General features: G+C 40.4%; 1 protein-coding gene across 1 annotated transcript in view; it reads right to left on the bottom strand.

Annotated features, from left to right (window-relative positions):
* Positions 1–17,585, bottom strand: part of blnk (B cell linker) — a 45,313-nt gene extending 27,728 nt beyond the window's left edge. The window contains exons 1-3 of the mRNA XM_072678283.1: positions 17,502–17,585; positions 16,950–17,012; positions 770–816 (exon numbers count right to left, since the gene is read on the bottom strand). Coding sequence (XP_072534384.1) covers positions 770–816; positions 16,950–17,012; positions 17,502–17,570 — 179 coding nt within the window. The 5' untranslated portion in view covers positions 17,571–17,585. The remainder of the gene's footprint in view (positions 1–769; positions 817–16,949; positions 17,013–17,501) is intronic.
* Positions 17,586–22,274: the final 4,689 nt, after the last annotated feature.

The following is a 22,274-nucleotide window of genomic DNA, read 5'->3' as shown; positions in this document are numbered from 1 at the left end:
CCACATCTGGCTGCATGAACAATCCCACCAACGTAAAAACAGTCAATGATACTCACTGCTACTTTCACTGAACTTTCACTTCAGTTTTCTTGTCTTCTCTTGATTTGAACACTTTGCTTTTTCCTCACTCTTTTCTTTCTTCCTCTTACACCCGTCAGAGGTAGAAGTTAGACTGGAAATAAACGCTCACTTTACATAAGCAGAACCTCTCACTGTCATTATCAGACCGTTCCAAGATGTGATCAGATTCTGAAGGCAATAACAGCTCGGTAATGGTCCATAGAGTGTGTAAATCAGTCAGAGCATAATTCTGCAGTAAGACATGCAGTAACTTCCTCACAGCTCAGAAAACTAAATATTTTCCACCAGCGCAGGACGCAGGGAAAGTCCCAGGAGAAAGCGCTGTAAATCACACTGCTGTAAATAATTACAGGTTACCTGCAGTTCAAAGGTTAGATAATGCAGAATGTGGGTGCATAACAAAACTCGGTATGTCTATCATCTATCATTATAGGGCCTGACGTGTGTGTGAGACCTGATGTGTGTTAGAATGTGAGTCAATTACAAAGCATTACAGACGCTGTGACAGAACAGAAGGACTGTAAATGTAAAAAAGGAATAAGTAACTAACAGTTAATGATCATGTAACTGAGAGACAGTGTGCACACAGTTTTGTTAACACAAGGACGACTTTGTATTTGTTCATTTGTGTTTGCTATTTTGTTAATAGAAAGTAAAAAAAGGTCAAGTAAAGTAAAAAGTAGCTTACGGTCGATGAATGAGACTGAACTTGTTCAGGTCTGTGTCAGAGAGGCTCTGTGGAAACAAAAACAAGAGAGATTAAATAGATCAGACAGACGTCTCATAAACATACCTGAGGTCAGCTCTGTATCGGCCCAGGCCTTCTGGCTTCTGGCTTTCTGGCTTCCAGTAGAAAATTTCACCTTGGTTTTGTGGGGTACCGCATTCAAAGAAGAGGTCCTGCGTCTGTGGTTGAAGTCACTACATTTAAAACTCCCACCCAAACGTCCACACATCTGCTTTTACCAATTAGCGGAGGTCATTTTAAATGTAGTGACTTCAACCACAGACGCTGGACCTCTTCTTTGAATGTGGTACCCCACAAAACAATCTTTTTGAGTTCAGAAGCTAGTTAGCTAGCCATGCTCTAAATAATGTTAAATGGCCTGTGGAAATGTCGGGTTAGCATAGCTAGTTACTTTATGATCAGTGTCCACAGTAGTAGCCTACCTCAGCCTACATTCACTTTGACTACGATATGACCATAAACCATCTGATACGAAATGGCTGGAAATTCTACACAAAAGTCGAAGAAGCAAGAAATAAGGACCAGAACTTTCGTGCTATGTTGCTCATTTTGGAGCTGAGACACAGTGTCTCGCCTCGCAGACATTTTACTGACACAGCGCCCCCCACACTCTACAATCAGACCAAAACTGAAGTCATGGAGTCACTGAAAAAAACACATAGAAGAGCTGTGACGTAATGCGTGAACATCCATTACCACAGAATCTTATGTCACCATAAGTGCATTTTATCACTGATGACTGTCAGCTAACGACTCATGGGCTGAGCTGTTAAAGAGCGTAGAAGAGGAACGTCAGATCACCAAAAAAAGATTCAATATTAGTTACTGATAACGCTCCAACATGGCTGCTGCTGCTGAACCGGGTAAAAAACCTGGCTCCTCAGCCAGCGCTCGAGCTGCCCATTGTGTCAAGGTGCTTTTCCACCACAGCCTCACTGCAAACCCTTCCAGTTGACTAGCACATCACTTCCATTTGTATTGTGAATCAAATATATTACAAGTAAGATTATATTATATCATCGATTATTGTTTTATAATCACATCACAGCCTCTGAATCGTAATGTAATTGAATGGTGAGGTGGCTAGAGATTCCCAACCCTATTCTATAAGTAGTTCCGGATAATTCTTTAACTAGTATCCATAAGAGATAAGATAAGATAAGATAAGATAAGATAAGATAATCCTTTATTAGTCCCACAGTGGGAAAATTCTCAGTATCACAGCAGAAAGGGATAGCAAGACACTCAGTTACAAAAACATAGATAAATAATTTACACTATATACACAATATAAATAAGAATTAAAAAAGCAATAACAATATTATTTATAGATTATTGTAAATAACTTTTAATTGCACATGGGGGGGGGGGGGGGTATTGCACATAATATTTCTACATTGAGGGACCTCTGTTCCCTAAACATGTGTGTGTAGTTAAGTGTGTGTGTATGTGGTCCACCGGGAGCAGTGCACACACTTGGGGTGAAGCAGCCTGTCACTAAAGAAGCTGCCCAGTGCTGCCAGAGTCTCATGCATGGGGTGGGAGCTGTTCTGCAGCATGGATGCCAGCTTGGCTGTCATCCTCCTGTCTCCCACCACCTGCACTGGGTCTAAGAAGCACCCCAGGACAGAGACGGCCCTCTTTATGAGTTTGTTCAGTCTCTTCTTATCTGCCGTCAAGATGCTACTGCCCCAGTAGACCATTCCATAAAAGATGGCAGATGCCACCACTGTGTCGAAGAAAGTCCTCAAGAGTGCTCCCTGCACCCCAAAGGTGCAGCCCTGCACTCCTCAGTAGGTAGAGTCTGCTCTGGCCTTTCTTGTAGTAACTAGTTCATCACTATAGTTTAACTAGTGCCTGTAACTACATCATTACTATTATTTTACTAAAGTTTATAACTACTCGACTATAACTAGCGTCCATCAGTAGTGTCCACATTATTTTGTTAGTGCCAGTACTGGTAATAATTATAATAGTTACTAGTATATTTGAACTGGCAGCCACATCTAGGTCATATGCATACTTTAACTAGTGGTCTTACCCAGTTCATAACTATACTTTAACTTAACTTTAACTACGGGTTGTTATAATAAATTTATAAATTAATATAAATGTTTAAATTAATAAAATTAACTATTCCCCAACTACTGCATTATTTTCTGGGATAACATTAACTAGGTAATACAGAATGGGTAGTTAGCTGCTGTCTGTAACTACTTTAGCAGAGTTGCGAGTGTTGTCGACAATGTGAACCATAAATGTAAAACTGACCACACTTTTAGATCATAATACTGTTAAGCAGTCATACATGGTTCAGGTTCATGGCTATGCTTTAGTGTTTTCATCATGTGGTTATGTTGGGTTAGGTGCAGTCCTCAATGCAAACACTAGATGGAGATATTTTACAGTTTTAAAACTGCAGGGTTTCAATAAGGCGTCTTTTTTAGATTCAATAAGAAGAAGAAGCTTTGGAGTTTCAGCTCACTTTATTACCTAATATTCAACCTCAGGTCCTTATGGTACCTTAAAATTATGGAAAATTATACAGCTGCATCTCAATGATTGTTAATAAATTATCAGTGATCTCTTTGAAGGCAGGAAATTGGCTCAATTTTCAGGGCAAAAAAGCATAATAAAATAATTAACAAAATCTGATTTAAATCATGGCTCCAGACTTGGCTCATTTATCATTTATTTCTGGAGGTCTGATCCCTTCCTCCTGCAGCTCTTCCTCATTCTAACTGCATTATGATTGATGGCAGAGGTGTTTAGTTCTGCCTCAGGTGGTCGACTGGCTTCCATACAGTTTCAGCCTAATGAAACACACCTGATTCTAAAGTTTAGATGCTCTTGAAAACACTGATTGGATCAGGCGCACCAGTTTACTGCTTGAATTCAATTTTACTGCTAATTAGATCTCTGGGACCTTGTCTGTGGAGGTAATAGAGGTGTTGAATATGCAGAATTATATGCCTCCTTTCAGTGTTACACAGAGTTGCATCACTGTCCCTGGTGTAATGCCACATGTTGCATGTTCCTTTATCCAGAGTCTAATGTTTTCTTCATCAACTGCAGGTAAGATGTTAGCACAGAATGAACGATGTACTGTGCACCTCAGTTAGAGAATATGCTAGCACTATATACTGTGTACGTCTGTATTTAGAGGCCGGACTGTTCGTATTGTCGTATCAAGTTGTTGAAATGAAATCTTCTTCAATTTTCCACTAAACAGAGTTACTTGGTGTTACATACTGCCATTGAATCACACCTTGTCTAGTTAAAGCTACATCATACAACATTGACTTCCATTGACATTCGAATCCATATCTGCAGACTGTAAAAAGCCTAACAACAATAATCTCACACATAAATGTAGTGCTAGCTATACAATCCCAAATAAACAGAGACCTACCATCTTAACCCCTTCATCAGCCTATGGCCCGCCGGTGGGCCGAAAGTGTTATCACAAATGTCTATAACCAGAGAATAACCTCACCACAAGTCCCTGTAGTTACTGAATAATACACCTTAACAGTAATAAGCCTTGCTGCGTTAAGGGGTTTATAAATATAGGTTATTCAAATGGTTTTACCATAGACGAGCCACTTCCGGTAGTATAAAGAACCATGTTTACACTCACACATCTTTATACATCTATGACATAACATGGTTCTTTATGGAGCGAAAAGTAGTTCTTCTTCAGCATTGCTCAAGGAATAGAAAAAGAAGACAGGGTGACACTCAGAGAGAATGAAAAATTGTGATAGAACAGAGGCACTGTGCTTCTGTGTGTCTGTGTAACTTCAAATACGGACAGAGGCTTGTGGACAGTGACAGGGGCAGGAACCTGTGAGTTCAGAGGTTCAAATAAAGTCATGAATGCTGTACTCCTTTAAGTGACAGATATCTGTAAAGCACTGAGATTAATGGACCGTCATGGTTATTCTCTGAACGGAACTTCTTCCTCATAACATCTTCATCTGCTTGTCTTTTTGAGAAAAGGAACGTCTTATGGGGATCTTTGATGAACTTCAAATGACGACTGCGTTTCCCCCGCATGTGTGGGCCTGGCTTTCTCTGTTCTGCACTCATAATAAAACATCAAGCTGCTTTCATCTTACCAAGCAGATCTGTGAAAGAGTAGGAGAAGGCAGCCGTGTTTAGGGGCTTTCATTTCAAATGTGGCATATTTGTAATTTACCAAATAGATTTATCCTACCCACAGAGCAGCATGCACAGTCAAGAAAGCATCAGAAAGCAAAGATGAGTCTGGCAGCTCTGGCCATGGGGACTGTGCACAGCCTACATAATGTATAGGGAGGGGCAGCCAGCGCTGGGACTGAAGAAACAGTCTGACGACTACAGTGTTTGAACTTCCTTCCCGGCCCTCCTAGGATCAGGCATAACCCACCAAAAGCAATCCCATAACAGCCAGAGGAGCATTCTGGGAATCGACCATACAACTCCACACCCAAACAAGGTGTTTTTCTTTTTTGAGCATGAGTTGGCAAAGCCTTACACAGGTGTTATTTTGATGGGCCGTTTGTGATAAAGGCTCTGCTGAATTAGCTTGGCCACAACAGGAATGGCCTGATACAACATGTTTGCACTCTCCCTTGATCCCCCCCCCTCTCTCTCTCTGCACGCCCAGGGAGCAGGAGAAAATCTCCCACACCTGACTAAAAATCAAGCTTAGCCTTTTGACACGGAATAAAATATCAAATATTTCAGCAGGGCGCCACCGTGGATCGCGCACACTGTGGTGAATTATTTATGTGGAGTTTCTCCAGGAGCTGGAGCGAGACACGAGCCACCCCACTGGCCTGGAAGCCCCTCCTGCATATTAAAGACGCTCCCCCATAAGCAGGCCACTGGAAGTCCCTTAGCCCCGCACTGAGCCCACAGGCAGCTCCGGCAACTCACAACAAAACTGTCAGGAACTAGTCTGAGAGATTTGGAGTGAAGGATTGACTGAAAAGGACTTAAGGATTGGCTAGCTTTGACCTATTTTCCCTCTCTCCAGAAACACAGGCCTACAGAGAGAGCCTCTGTAGGGAGGGGGGTAGCTGGATAGCAAGTCTGTCAAAGTATTGATATTTCTGGTCCCAGTGCTTCCTTTTGAGCTTGTGTTTGGTTATATGGAACTAATTGTGATTCTGGAAAAGAAATAGATTGTAGGAACATAAATGTAACATAGAGGAACTACTTTTCCTTTTTTTACTACACTCCACTAAATAATCTAATCTATGCACCGCATATGGTATCGGTATAGGTTCTTGTCCAACAGTATTGTGTGGGGATAATATCAGGAAGTAATACTCAGAATCCAAAATCAAAATTTCCTCTGTAGCTCTTTTCTGCTCCACGCCTTCAAGCTCCAGCCTTCTTGCTGTTTTCCTCACTGAATCTAAGAATTGCATAGAGACTGTAAATAACAATGACAACTACATCCTTAACAGGCACAGGTTGTACTTTATGACACTCATTAAAGTCAAAGGAAATTGTAGGGGCAGAGATTGGTTGGTCAGGTGTACCCAGCTAGCCCTACTGGCCAAACAATATGAATCCTGTTATGTGTCAAAAAGCGAATTTCTCTATACGCTCTAAAAACTGCAGGGTGGTTTTGTTTTTCTACCCAAATAAGTGACTGACTATGGGTAGTATGGATAAAATGTTGAAAGTTGAGTATACTCACATATCCACAATGCACACTTAGAACCGGTCATTTTTTTGTGTGATTATGATAGACCTTATTATCCCACAATGCAATGTGAAACAAACAGTTATTAGAATAGAAATGGAGGAGAATGAGGCAAGCGCTAAAGATTCTTTCTATTAGATTTTGGAGCATTGCTGTGAGGATTTGATTGCATTCAGTGACAAGTGTGTTCGTTAGGGGAGGATGATCTCAGGATGATTGGATGATCATCATCCCACCTTATCCCCAACCCCGCCAGCTTGTTTCTAAAGTATTGGAAGGAGCATCCCCATTCCACAGCTCAGTGCTGGGGGGCTTTTTAGCCCACACCTGGCATTAGGCATGGAGCTATTAGGTTCATGTTTATCTGCTCCAAAGAGTTCTGTTCTATTGGCATTACTCCTCTGCAGGGACTAGACACACTGTAAGTGTGTGTGTGCATTTGCACATCTGCGTCAGCAATGGGTCCAACTTCAAGTAGCTGAGTTCATTCATTAGAAGGGGTGTCCACAAACATTTGGACATATGGTGGAAGGACCACAGCACAGGAATGTTCCAGTGTTGGACCACTCCAGTAGGTTGCTTTTGATGGGTGTTACTTCAGCTCAGCACCATATGTTTGGCATGGCACTGTGATCTGGGACTAATTCAGCAGCGCTGTGCGATTTTGTGAGGATGTCTCATGTTTCATTTAACTTCCACCAGTGGCTCAAATCCAAACGAGCTACTCAGTGAGGATTTACTCTCTGCCTGCACTCACCTAGTCCCAGGCAATGTTATTTTAATCTACTGACTCATTCGCCAGGCATCCCAGAAATGAAGCAGATGGTTAAATGCATAAACGGCACTTGAATATGCAAACTCATTCATTGCGTGCCCTAAGCTCCCACTCAGTGTGACAGACATTATGTACAGTGTGAAGATGACTAGTGAAGAGAGCTTATAGGCACTCTTCCTCCAAATCCTGAGACATACTGCTGAGCTCTGGTTAAAGAAGAACTTTTAACCTTCCTCTGTATTTATCTCGAGCCCTGGCTTTGACTGTCAGAACCAGGAGAAAGCTGACGTCCGCAGTGTGAACCGTTCTAACCCAGCGTGTGCATCTGGTACACACACAGACACAGACACGCACGTGCACACACACAAACATGCTTTTATAGATTTTTATAGATATCTTGAGGGAGATTCTGATAAAAAATTTAGAAATGAGGGGAATGTGGCCAGGCCCAGGCCAGCACTCTGAATCAATGCCAGTCTGATGTGTTTGATTCACATGGACAAGATTTACTCATTCACATATCAAAGAATAGCTGTTTAAACTTTAAACCCCTGATTGATTTACCTTCCAGGGCCCATGTTGGCCTTAGTTTGGAATGATGAAACTAAAGCTGTGATGACTGAAGGGTAATTTGGAGTGTAACACTATAACTGTGCACACACACAAGTCCACATTTATACGCACAGTTTAACACAAAAGTAAGGCATTTAAAGACTTCTGTGCTTGCCTGAAGCCTTTCCTTACATCTTCTTACATCACATTTTATTTAGTTATACCAAACAGCAGCAACTACCTCAATACAAAAAAATGTAGCATGTAAGCAATAATAGTTATTCTGCAAATAAAACTTCCAAAAATGACTGAGAACAAAAAGTAGGTCAACAGCATTTTTAAAGTGGTGATATTAAAGATGTAATGGCCAATATGCCAAACATATTTCTGCTGCGGCCCTTTCCACTTCAAACATACGAGCTCCAGCTTCTACGCTGTTTTCCTCGCTGTCGCAGAGAATCACCCAGACAATGACAACAAGTAGCTCATTAACAGGTACAAGTTGTGCATTATGCCATCCTTTTATGGCAGGTAATCACTAATGGCATGTAATCAGGCTTTGGCTGGTTGAGGGTACCTGGCATAGATGGTAGAAGTAATTCCTAATTGGTGCCAAAAGCATGACTCTTTATAGCCTTTCACTCAAAAATGGCCTTCTTTTCTGATGAAATGTAGGCCCATGTGTTCATTATTGTATGCTTCATTGGCTTTGTGGGGATGTAAAGCATCTAAAAATCTGTTTCTAGTTTCCTTCCCTCTAATGTTACACAGTAGAAAACATTAGTTTAAAACGTAACTTTTATCTAACGCTTAGCAAAGAGCCAATGTATGTGTTTGGTGGTATGCAACTTTTATATCGCTGCTGTCCAATTAAGAACTTGTGTCTCCATTTCTGTCCGTTTTTAGTTTTCTTCATGGATTGAACTCTGTAGCTGCTCTACACTGTGTAAATAATTCTAGAAGAATGGACCAATAGAAATGCTCGAAATGACTTGAAATAAACTCCTATTTTATATTGACTCTCAAAAGTTAAGCACTTTTTAACATTAAATTTTTCACCATTTTGGAGATACATGTTTCTCACTGGACAGTGACGAAATGCAAGTATCAAAACCGTCACCCCCCTGTCCTCATGACATTTGTGCAGTGGGGGAATTCAACTTCTTGATAAAAAGCTTGATAATGATTAAAGTGCGGCTCATTGGTCACACATCCCTGGCTGCGTAACACCCAAACTTTGAAATTCACCTTTATGGGATGTCTGTTTAAACCTCTTCTGTAGTCTGGAACATCTGTATCCTCAGTGATTCTGCTTTTCCTTTTGAACCTCATATGAAAGCATTTGCTTCATAGAGCTTTGGTCCTGTGTAATATCGTCCATCTCCCTGAACGCATGAAATATGCTAAAACTCTTATTCAAGCGTCCATCAAATCTGGTCTAGATTATTGTTTGTCTTATTTATTGGCATTTCAAAAAGAAAAACACCTTGGTTCTCCAACAGTAGAATCGACTCCATTTTTTTGCCTTTGTATTCAGGTCAATGTCCTGCTCATGGCATAAAAGGCCTTAAATGGCCTGCCGACCCCAACCTTGCTGATATCCTTTTCTGCTTTACTCTGCAATGTCCAGGCACTGGTCTCTTGATGGTTCCACCCTTTAAACTGTCCCCTTTGGGGGCAGATCGTTCAGTGTCATGGCCTCCAAGTTATGGAATATTCTTTTGCGATCTCTCAAACTCTGCTCCTACTTGTCTTCTTTTAAAGACCTGCCATGTTCCCAATACCTTCGTTCTTCCTCTCTCTATTGTGCTCCTCATGGTGTTTTCATTTGTTGATTGTGTTTTTATCTTTCTTGGCCTTCGTTTGTATTCAACCACCTGACTGTAAAGTGTCTGAGACGCTCATTATTACTGAGATGCTGTTATTATTTATTTTGTAGAATACATATCTGTTAATTGTTAAGAACATTCACAGACTTGTCTCATTATCATTATCAGTCACACGATGGAAGAATTAATATCAATATTAATAGATAAATAGATAATAGATAAATCTCCAGGACTTGTCTGCCTCTCAGCTCAGCTGTGGTCAGTGTTCATGACTCCCCGTTTGGAAAGTTTAGAGCAAAGGAATTTAATTAAAATTCAGTTAAATAAAGTCCAGTTCGTGAAAATTGCCTCAAGTCGAGGTCAGGAACATCATAATGTCTAACTTGCATTATGATTCAGTGCCATATCCTTTATATTGAGGTAGCCTAGTAGTTGAATGTAGGAAACAGCTGAATGTCAACTATTCAGTTATCAGATTACTAGCAAAATTACAATTCAGTAAATTCCAACAATATTTATTGTCCATTTTCACACTGAACTGGACGAATGGTAAAAAACAAATACTCAAAAGAAATGTTCTTTATTAAGAGTAAAACCGAATGCTTTTGGGGAAAAAGGGCACCTTCAAATAAAGTGCTCAATAACTTGTGTCACAGTGACCCTTAACTACTATGACACTTAATCACTAATAATTATAATAATACATAATACAAATAAAACATATGATTGCCTGTGGGGCCATTCTTGATAAAAACCTTGTTTCTCACACTCCACTTTTCTCATTTCAGAGCACATCACTCTGACTGTTGCTTTCTTCTCTGACCATTGTCTCTTGTCTCTTCCCTGTTTGTCACTTACTTGAGTTGCAGTGCCCATTATGCACAATGCACAGAATTGATTGGTCAAGTAACGTCACATAATATTTACAACATTTGCGAATGATCAGTAAGTTTCCTGGGCTGCCAAACCTGCCAAACTTATGGCTAAAGAAGTTATGCTGGCGAAAATAAACACGCCATCAAAAAGTAATAGTTCTCAATAGTTTATCAGTTACAGGCCCAGGTCCTGCCAGGACAGCGTCTGGGTCTGGACCTGGACCGTGGTCTGCCTATTAATGACCTCAGGACAAATTGCTTTAAGTTTGCAGAGTGTTGCACAGATTTGGCTGGAAAAGTCCTGCGAACACATTTAACAACAACTGCAGTCCCTGCTGAAGAAAAGATGAACAACAAATATGGAAATATTTCACAGTGGGCTGTAAGGCCATCTGTCCAGCTGAGCAGATGCTTAGTGCAGTTATATAATAGAGCAAGATTATGTACTCATATCATTTCATATAAGATTGCCAAAATATGATTTCTGTTGGCATAGAAATCATATAAGAGGGACAGGCCTGTACTGTAGCAGGAACACCAAGGGACAAAATGGGCCACAAATCCTGCTCCTGTTGTGAGAGACGATACTGTCTCTACTGAAGACTTTCTACTAGTAGCTGAATGCATTTATTACGAGGGATGTCCAAAAACATTTGGACATATAATGTATATACTAACTTATCATTTCCCCTCCAAAACAAACTCTCTCTGGTTTTGTTTTTCACTGATTAAAGACCCTTTGTGACCAGCAATGGCGGCCTTCTGAAAGACTGAGGGAGAACACACTAACTAACTAGTCAGAGTTAGATTAGGGCATGTGGACAGGTAGACAAGACAAGACAACCATATTTACCATTAGTATTGACACAGGACTCCGTATGTAAGTGAGATGAACACATACGTGCACTCTAGTGAGCAAACACATAGTCACAGTAAGCACACAGGCCCGGAGTGGTGGGCAGTCACTGCTTAAGAGCCTTGCTCAAGGGTCCAATAATGGTAGCTTGCTGAGCCTGGGTATTGAACTCACAACCCTGTCATCAATTGTCTGGTACATCCCTGAACAACCCGAAAGTCATGTTTTCAGCTGCTACCTGCTGCACTGAGGAACTTAAAAACTAACCTAAATCTGTGACATTATTTTGGTGAACAAAATGAAAAAAAAAAAAACCAAAACCAACCACTTTATTTGATCTGATAAGTGTGGTGACGTTACCAGTTAGCAGGCATAACAAAGCTGAAGTAACCTTCTAATTCTAACTCTCCATTCCACCTTAAATGGTGCAGCAGTTACATTGTGTACATTTCATCAGCAGAACGTAACTGCTGCACCATTTAAGGTGGAATGGAGGGTTCTAGTAAGAGGACATCTACAGCCTTGTGTTGTAACATCAGGTAACATCTCTGCACTGATCAGGTCAAATAAAGCTCTTTTTTGCTTTGTTCACCAAATAAGGTCACAAATGAACAAATGTTTAGGGTAATTTCGAGTTCCTCACTGCAGCAGGTGGCAGCTGAAATCATGGCTGCTAATTGTGCCTACAGGACAGCAGAGGGCGCTCTGCTACAACAAAAACAAAGGTTCGGATAGGAAGTGGCTGGGGCTTTGAAGGCCGATACGATCCCTAAAGAAAATATGTCACTGGATCGGATCGGGACATCCCTAGTACTGATTGGGATGGAATGTCAGTGGTTGTCTATACACACATGTAAAACTGTGCCTGTATTTGTAAACATCTAATCTAATGCTGTGGATGCTAATAGCACTCAATGAATGATTCACAAATTTCAAACATTGCTGTGTAATGGCACACTAAGCTAGCAACAAGACTAGGGTCATAGTAATGAGAATAACTGAGCAAATACTGTATTTTGTCACTGCGGACGTTTGAAGTAATACTGTAGAAGTATGGAAACTGTCCCACTTTTTGGTTTCTGGGCTGGACCAACCTGAGTCACACTTCAAGAAAATTGTAAACCTTCATAGACCTGGTAAAAGTCACAACTTCAGTTAAAAGACAACGTCTTTAAAGGTAAAAGTTAAAGCTGATGGGGGACGTTTTACTCTGGTGTAACTGAGCGTGTGGGTTTTACTTATGTCTTGTTTTCTTATATAATTTGTGATATTCTAAAGCAGTCTAATACAAGAGGCCATGTGTTACTATGGTTTTCACACAAAAAGGGGTGAAATCACTGGCAACACGTCCTAATGTGGATTACTGCTTTTGCGCATTAATGCATGATTTAACTGATGTGTATATAACACATATTTTCTAATTGCTTGGGACAAGCCTCAGCCATGTTTAAACCACAACTATGTCTTGTATAATTACAGAGTTTATGAGCGTGCACTTGTCAAGACAGCCTCGGAAATGTTTTAAAAACTGCAGAGAAGAATGAAGGTTCGCCCCGGGGTCTGGTCTAAATACACGTCTTTGGTCTGTGTTGCGATCATGCTTGAAAATATCTACACCATGGTTAGTTTGGAATCGGGCCTCTCGCTCAGGGGGTCTCAGTCTGCTTGTTTGGTGCACGCCAGGGTTTGCACAGCAGCCTTCTCCCTTGTTCTATTGAACCTCGCTAATAAAAGCTATTACATCAGGGTTTGTTTTAATTGAACCAAACCTGCCAAGCCTGAACACACCCTTATTGTAACTTTCCCACACTTGTACCAGATGGTTGAGTCCCTGCAAAAAGAAAACAGCATATGTTGTGTTTTGAGATGCTGTTTTTTCTATTTTCCTCTTGCTCATTTCCTCTCAACCTATTTCCCAGACATTTCAATTATTATTATTGTTTATATTAAAACATGCTGCTCACAGAAATGCTCATTTGTCTTTGATACTGTCTATCCTCAAGGCATTGAAGTGTGGGCTCACATACTGACCTTTGCAGTTTATGAGTCAAGTATATGAAAAACAAACACTTTTTCACAGCAGTAGCCACAGCTCAACTATAACCTTGCACATTTTCCTTGACCTGTGCTCTGCACGCTCTAATTTCACACATATTTGGAGTGGTTATGGAGCCCTAAATTTAAAAAGGTAACAGAAATCACGATTTTCACGAAAAAAAAAAGAAAAAAGCTCAGAAAGGTAGAAAATGGAAGAACAAGTCTAGTGCAGCCTACAGGTATAATGTGGTATTGCAACTGAGAGGGTCATGTGCATCAAGCAACAGAAACATGCACTTCTAACTGTCTATAAACAGGGGAGGGGTTTGAACAGATGCATATACACTGTCTATAACTTCATGCATAAGCATCAGCTTCATTTGTGTCTTGTGAACACTAAAGATATTCAAGATATCTAGAAGTGCCTTTAGAATGCATGTCTGTTGACTTCTGAACTCACATCTGATTGAAGATGAGTGAAGGTGTTTCTGTGAGGTTATAACATTTGTGACTTCATGACTCTTGGTGGTTTTACTTGCTCCACAGTCTTAATGAGGTCACACTTCTCTTAGATTCCTAAGGACAAACAGATGTCGCGCTTCGGGGTGTACACAAATGGTTCATTGCACTTCCGAAGCCCTGGTGTTGGCAATGTCCCTCGAGTGTTGCACACATGACTGTGCTTGAAATGTATGCCTGTGTAAAATACATCAGTAACACTAATGCCAGTAAAAGCGAAAATGCCAAAAGTAGGGGTGATCAGAAACAGAGCAGCTGAGTTTCACGATAGCTTTGTCCGAAACGATACCTTTGGGTATCAGCCAATGCCTGAAACTGATCCAATACCATTGGTAAATTAATAAACCATATACCCCACCCTGTGGGAGGTGTAAGGCATCAGGATTGACTTAATCGTAACTTTACTAACTTTGCCAAACAAAATACGACAAATGAACACAAATATAATATAAATATAATAATAAATATAAATTTAACTGAATTGTTATTTATTTGCCACAAAAATGAATAATCGTGCTGGACCATGGCCCAGTGTTAGTTGGGCTCAGGACTTTTATTTTAAAATTTGAAGTCTGTGAGACCAAAAAGGAGCTAGCAGCGCCTCCGTTCTTGGCTCTCCTTATATTTACAATCAGCTGTGGCAGTGACATCATTATCCCCTCCCCCTCACCCTCCCTCTCAGTTGTTCCTTATTATAGGCGCAAGTTTCCACCCGAGCAGTTCAGCTCTGGTCACTCCCTATCGCTGATAAAGCAAAGCTGATCATGTCTGTAGATTACCCTGATCCTGAGTTATGAAGCCTAGCATACCGGCGGTGCAGGAATCGGAATCAGTGAATGGATTGTAACTGCCTAATTATCCGGTACCCAGTCCAGCTAATTTTGTTACTCAAAGTCTAAAGCTGTAAGCAATTAGTTCTAGCAAGTTCTCAACCTGCCATGTCAAGCTTAGCTGAACTGACTGGTGTCTGGAATTAAATGAAATAAATAAATGGTAAAAAAAAACCACACCAAAAAACGCAAGCTTTTATATATTGTGGGGGTTTTGTTGCCTTTTTTCTCTCACTGTAACAAACTCATACCTTAACCATGAGTTCCGAACCATAGTGTAAACCGAACCATGACTTGTATGTACTGTTACACCCAGAACTGCCTGAAACAAAGCCTCCACAGCAGTCATGTCTCACAGGGGCCAGCACTTCCTAATTTCACTTTTTGTGCTGCGCTGCATTGTCAGCTTAATTTGCATGTCTGACCAGCACATAGCTGAACATCACACAGATTTCATGATAAACTGTTCATTGTGTGACAGGAAGCCAGAGTGACTTCATCATCAAACCCCACTTGTTGCACATTTCCTAGCAAAGGAAGTGCAGCTTTTCTGTCCCCTCACTTCACTAATCACACACTTTTACTTTCTCACACTTTTAATATTTTAATTCCTGTCACCTGTAATGAGCCGCCAGTGACCGTCCTACCAACAAACCCTTTGATCTTGCATAATCCTTTGTACATTAAAGAGACTGGAGCTGAGGTAAGATTGGCTGGTGATGAGCTTCATTAAGAATTGGCAACAAATCTTGTTTCTGTTGCTAGATATCAAAGTTTGATATTTTCTAAAGATACCAACTGAACATGCAACATTTAGCTGAACCTCTATGATCCATTTCTGTCCTGTTGTGTAGCTTAACCTGCAGAGGCCCAATACTGGTATTGATCAAATGAGAACACAGCCTGCAGATAGTGTGTGTACCATGGGTACACTTTATACATGAATCTAAAGGGACTGTGAACAAGGTATTGCCATTTTTCTGAAATGTAACTGTACCCCTTAGGGGGAATGCAGTGGAGGAAAATTGAATTTATCTTACAAAATGTATTGGAGTAGACAAGTCTAGTCAGGTCTTTAGGGACCAGTCAGTCCACATTTCTGCTCTATCCTAGTTCCCAGCACATCTGTTGCAGGAATTCAGTGTTTTTGATTGTTGGTTTGGTTCAGGGAAATGAAAAAGCAGCATGGCCCCTATTAGTATTACGTGGCATGTACTGATCATTTGGGACTATTTCTTTAGGTACAGTAAATAAATGGCATCATATATTACCAGTGTTTCGTAGTGATAAAGTGATCAACCCCTTAAACAGCCTATGGCCCGCTGCCATAGACTTCACAGACTTCTATTACCAGAGGATAGCCCTACCAGCTTGTACAGAAGTCCCTGTAGTTACTGAATAATATGTCTTAGTGTGTAATAAGCCTTGCAGCGTTTAGTGATTAAACAACAAAAAAATACTTCATACTATATACTACATTCTTTTTTTACAAAAAAGGCTGAAGAAATATAAAATCAATTGTAAATGTAATGAACAGAAATGAATAGAAATCCAGTTTTCTTGGTAGGGACAATTTAGGACACCCCCACATTTATTACTGCTTGAAATGCGTAAAAGGTGCAGTACATCAGCTGCAAATGACTAGAGAACATGGTTAGAGAGGATGTCGGAGGAGCTTGTCTTATTTAAACCTCAGACATTTCGTTTGGTTTGCTCTTGACCGTTACAATTTGCTTAAATAATGTTTAAGAGACATTTCTTTGGTTTATGTGTTTAGTTATATTACCTCCGTCTCTCCATATTTTTAAAACAAAGATAACCCCCCTAAACAACCTTATGGCCTGTCAGTAGGCCGGAAGTGTGATTACAAACGTCTGTTACCAAATAAAAGCCCCACCAGTTTGTACAGAAGTCCCTGTAGTTACTGAGTAATTCACCTTAGTGTGTAACAAGCCTTGTTGCTTCAAGGGGTCAAATGTCCATATGTGAAAAAATGGCTTCCATGGGATGTCCTAATTTCTCCTGTAGCCAAATGATCAATACAAGCTCAGCTAAAGAGAGACAAAACTGCAGCACATTTTCAATATATCATTTTTTTTTAAGTGGGCTCACAAATAACAGAACGCACAAGTCATTCAGTTCTTACCAGAAACCAGCGGCCGTCAATCTTCATTCTCTGCACTGTCACAGCACACTCTCGCATCTTGTTCTGTGAGAAATAGGTACAATATTACACTTCTGCTTCAACCACACACACATCATCTCAAATTCAATTCACGTATGATAACAACTCAGGCTGTCCTCATTATGTTTATCGGTTCTTTCGTCATTGAGACCAAAACCAGCTGTACTTTCTAATCAACACTAGCTATGCATGTCTAAGATAATGAGGGATCAATTGGTTTTAAGCCTAATCGCTATCTGATACGTTCCATACGTCATATGGTTGATTACCGTGGACTATACCTTCAATGCTTTTCTTTATAATTAAAGAAAAAGCTGAGAAAGGTTGTTGACACACTTATAATAGAAGTAAAAAAGCTGGTAAAGTAGATTGTGTGTTTTGAGTCCAAGGAAATATCTGTGCAAACCGACTGCATGTTCAGATTAGAGATGTTAAGATTAGGTTGAAAAATGCTGGAGAATGCCTAGAGCAGTTCCTGTGGAGATGTACTGGAGAGCATTTTTGACCACTTACCTGAGTCAGAAAGATGGCCACCTGGGCTGGACCCCACTCCTCAAACTGCTCCCTGGTCGGCAGGCTCATCTCGGCCTCGGCTACTCCACCGATGCAGCTTGAACTGCTCTGACAGGAACTGCTGGACCGGTGCTTATTGTAAGTATGCTGCAACCAAGCTTAACATAATGTGGGAAGTGTGGGAAGTTCCTCTTGCCTCTACGCTTGTCTCTCTGACTGTCTCACTCTCTCTTTCTCTCTTCATATGCAGGAGTTTCCAAACGTTGCTCCTGGAACGTTCCTTCTTTCACAATTCACGTTTTTCCATTCATGAAGAACAAACAAGCACCATTTCCTGAGCGACTGTGAAAAACCTCTTCATCAATAAGACTAGTTGAAGGTCTCTGTGAAGCACAACTCACATTTCTAGCGTTTCTTCAAGTGTGCAATGGCGGCATGTTGCACTTTTAAAGCTTCACTCAACCAACATGAGAAAGGGAAATGAAAGGCACAGCTTGGTTGAAAAAGCTCACTTTCCAAACGTTCATTACATGCTTAGATGCAGAACCGAGCACACTGAGGTAGATCGTGGAGCGTGCACAGGGTTAAAATGTACCTGCCTGTCTGACTTCTAAGCAAGTCTATATTGGTGCTTTCACTTCTGATCAGGGTTGAGTGACCACAAGATATGACGTGTTTGAGGGTGTTAAGCTGAGCAGCATGCTCTGGGTAACTTTGTTTAAAAATAAAAAGAGCTATAGTCACTTGTAAAAATTCCCCTGTGGTCGAATAGAGCACACAAGAGGAAAGGCTATAGTGGAACAGATGCAGAAGTAATGAGTATTTACAAAGACGGGTAAGACAAAGAGTATTTTAGAATAGATAACTTCAAAATACCCTTCTAAATAATTTTCTTCTCTACAAAAAAGCCTTCAAAAATAAATTACATTAAAAAATAAGGAAGTAAGTTTAGAACAATTTACATTTAAGCAGTTCAAGTCCAAGTAAGCATTAAACTACCAGGCAGTTGAAATAATAACTGATGATTTTGTGCATTGTACAAGCAAAAGGGCTTATTTTCAACAACATTAGTCAACAACATACAGCTGGTCTGGTATCAGTGGAAGTAAATTAAGTTTTACATATAGCAAACATTTCAAATGTCCAAACTTTTGCTTACTTACAAAGTCTTGTAATTGTTTGTATTAAAGCAGTGTTGGAACAGACTGTCACTGCACTCTCCACTGCAGAAATTAGACAACATTGCACATCTGGACCGCTGTCATAATGTTAACTAAGAAACATAGATAGATCATTAAATAGGCCATTATATATATATATATAAGTGTAATATATATATAAGTATAAGTGTGTGGGATAGGTTGTAAAGCCCTATCTAAGACCCTGGGACGCCTACAAACCACAGTGAGAGTCATTATCTCCAAATGGAGCGTGCTAAAGTACTGAAAGTGCAATAAAGGAGGCTACGAGAGGGACTGGGAAATGGTATCCATAGCACAGCTGCAAGGCAAAATTCACTATACAAAATTCACCAAGAGGAACGTAAAAGGCTTTTCTCTTCATTTGCCAAAACACACCTTGATGACCCCCCAAGCCTTTTTGGAGTGGAAAGCTTGGGATGAAAGCTACTTTATCAGATATAGCAGCACCAAAGAGGCCTGTGCGACATATACATGTAGTCAGAAAAAAACTGTACTAATTTTATAGGATTTACACAATACTCTGTATTTACATGTGTGCTTAAATGCAGGCTAATATTTATGCATGGTGCATCTTGAGAGTTGTAGATTTAATGCTGTATGTATATCTCCTAATCTTTGAACAGCAAATTAACAGCAAGTATATATATATAGATAGATAGATAGATAGATATACATTTCCACACCTAGGAATGTGTTTATTTGGCTTTTGTGTGTCTCTATGAGGCCTCTGCTGTGATTGTGCAGTATTTGTTTCTTTAGGGTCATCCTTTTTCTTGGAAAGGTGATTGTGATTAAGAATAAGGTGATAATTGTTTACCAGACTACCAGACTGTAAACTTCCGTCACTGTTTACCTGGGTGTAAGGTGAGTTGGTGGTGAGATTATTGATATCCAGACCTTGGGCCTTACAGGTAGTGACAGCTACAAATGGCATTAGGATTAACTAAACTTAACACTTACATTGTTATTTTAAAGCTAGTCAGATTCCTTTTTATAGTTTACGAATCAGCAAATGTATACATGGTTTATGTGTATTTAATTTGCATAAACAAATAACTACTTTGACCAAACCTGGGCTGGTTAGTAAGACACGCAAAGGTGCTCTCACCTCCATTTCCTTGCTCATCCCTTTCTCTCTACATCTCAGTTGGGTTTTTGAGCCTGGTAATTTATTTTGGTCCCATTTTTGCCTTAGTTAAACCTTTGTGTGAGAGGTTCTGTGCTTCTGTGATGGTGCTGACCTGCTGAGATTGCTTTTCTCCATTTCCCTCCCTTCTCCTAATTGTGTTACTGAAAACCCATTTTCTATTCAGTTTTGCCGTTGTTCAATTTCATGTCCAGTTAGTGATTTGTGGCCTGGTCTGCTATATATTATATGCTATATATAGTCTTATGGAAAAGCTTGGGCACCTCTGGTCATATAACATATTTTGTTTGTGTCTTAGTGTAAATAGGTGAACAAATCCAGTACAGGAAACTTGACATCTTTTGCTCCTATTTATTGATACTGATAAGTTGATGACTTTTAATGCATGTCAGTGTAGACAGACTTTAATTCTAGTCATTTTTGAGCGTTTCTACTGGTTCATTCATTATAAGATTTTTAAATTCTAAAAACATTTAATTAGTGAGGGGGTGATTCCTCATTCATCATCCACATTTCATGAATGTTAAATGAGTATCTAATAAACTACCTAGTAGTACAAATAACACATACTGTATGTGTGTAACACATGCTGGAGAGGTGTTTATGTGACAGATCAGAGACAGTTCTCCTGTGCTGCAGGTGTACAGGGTTAGGCCATTTGCCAGGCAGGCTGGCTTTTAGTTTGGACGGAAGCCAAACCAAGCGCACAGATGAGGTATTGAGAGGAAGTGGGCAAACAAATGCACAAAAGCATCAGTGTGGCACCAGTTAACCTCACAGCACCAAGCTAATGAGTCTCATCATCATGTTGTAACACACACATACGCATATGCACATGCATGCTCACACACACACACGTTCTTGCATATGTATGCATGCAATTTAAAAATGGAGTCCATTGCGCTTTAGCTGTGGCAGAGTGAACGTGACCTACAGTCATACAGCTTAGTTCACAGCCTAGTAGTGAACTGATGAGCTGGCTCAGGTGTGTTGGAAGAATATCTAACCCTTAGATGTCACAGTTATTGTTGACTGTATATTTATTTTTAATAAAAAACTATTTCTCATTCATAGCCCATTCACTCAAACAAATACAGACATTTCATCTGAACTGCTATTTTAAAGAAAATACCCTTATCCGGTTTGTATCGACTAGGATCCAAAAGATACCTCTAAGCTTAGATGCTACTAAACACAACAGTCAGTATGGAGACCACAATACTCTGCACTACACTTCAGTAGTGCGTTTGAAGACGGCAAGCAATTCTGCTGTTCAGACACCCAGGGGAAGTTCATTCCACCCCTTCGGTGCCAGGACAGAAAAAAGCCTGGCTGCTCGTCTTTAATGGATCTTAAAGGATTGCTTTTAACTGTTGTCATCAAGTACAGAGGGGCTGGTCCATTCTTGGCTTTGTAGGCCAGCATCAGGGTTTTGATTCTGATCCGGGCAGCTACAGTGTTTACAGTTGAAAATGTTTAGTATATTGAAAGTATTGAAAGTATTCAGAAACATTTGAATATAGAAGTTAAATTGAATAGAAATGCATTTTATGTTGTAACTATGAAATTAATTTGATTTAATTATGTAGGGCTGCTTACTAAAAGTTGACCAGTTCAATCATTAGTTGGAGAGCCGTCAATCGACTGAGAGTCTTCAAGACATGTTTTTTTTACGCAATATCATGGGCTGGTGATTAACTGGTGAGTCAAGCTGAAGCTGAGAAGCTGAGGTGGACAGGGTGGTAAGTTGGTGCCAGGACCTCGTTCTCGTGCTCTTCCCTGGGGCAATCCCAGGGCTCCGCCCAAGAGCCCTGTCAGCAGCCAAGCGTCTGGAGAGTGGCTGAGCATGCGCACTGCAGCCGCTTCCCCCTCATTAAAGTCCAGTCTGATTGGTCAAGTTTGTGTCGTCTGTGTCCCTCAGTTGCTGCTGTCTTGGTTTATCCCATCTTGTTTGTAAACCCTGTTTTGTGTTGCCCTAACTGTGCTTATTAAAGTCTTGCATCGTCCCATCCCTGCAAGTGTTTTCTGGTTTTCCACTGCCACGCCTGAACAGGCATGACTGTTGGGCTAGCAATAGTAATGTTTCCGAAAGGAATGAAGGCATTTTTGAAGGAAAATCCTAGCAAACTTGAATGCATGCTCTGTCTGCCTGAATTCCCTTTCATTCACCAACATCGAGCACGGCAAACCACCTGAAACATGTAAATTGCTGTAAGTGGCTATTCTCCACTTACGTGGGCAGTTATAATGCAGGCAGTAAGTTTATTTACAGGCTAATTCAAAATTGATGTCCTGTATGTCTCTGCTGGGCCGGTCATAACACAGGAAAGTATGACCACGCATCTGCATTGTGATTAAATGGGCCAGGCCAGACCTATTGGCAATTTGTTTTATTTTTATTTTTTTACCTATTGGCAAGTCCTA

Source organism: Salminus brasiliensis, chromosome 4 (genome assembly GCF_030463535.1).
Source record: "Salminus brasiliensis chromosome 4, fSalBra1.hap2, whole genome shotgun sequence".
Taxonomy (NCBI): Eukaryota; Metazoa; Chordata; class Actinopteri; order Characiformes; family Bryconidae; genus Salminus; species Salminus brasiliensis.
Note: the sequence above shows the minus strand (reverse complement) of the source record. Positions and strands in the feature narration are given on the sequence as shown.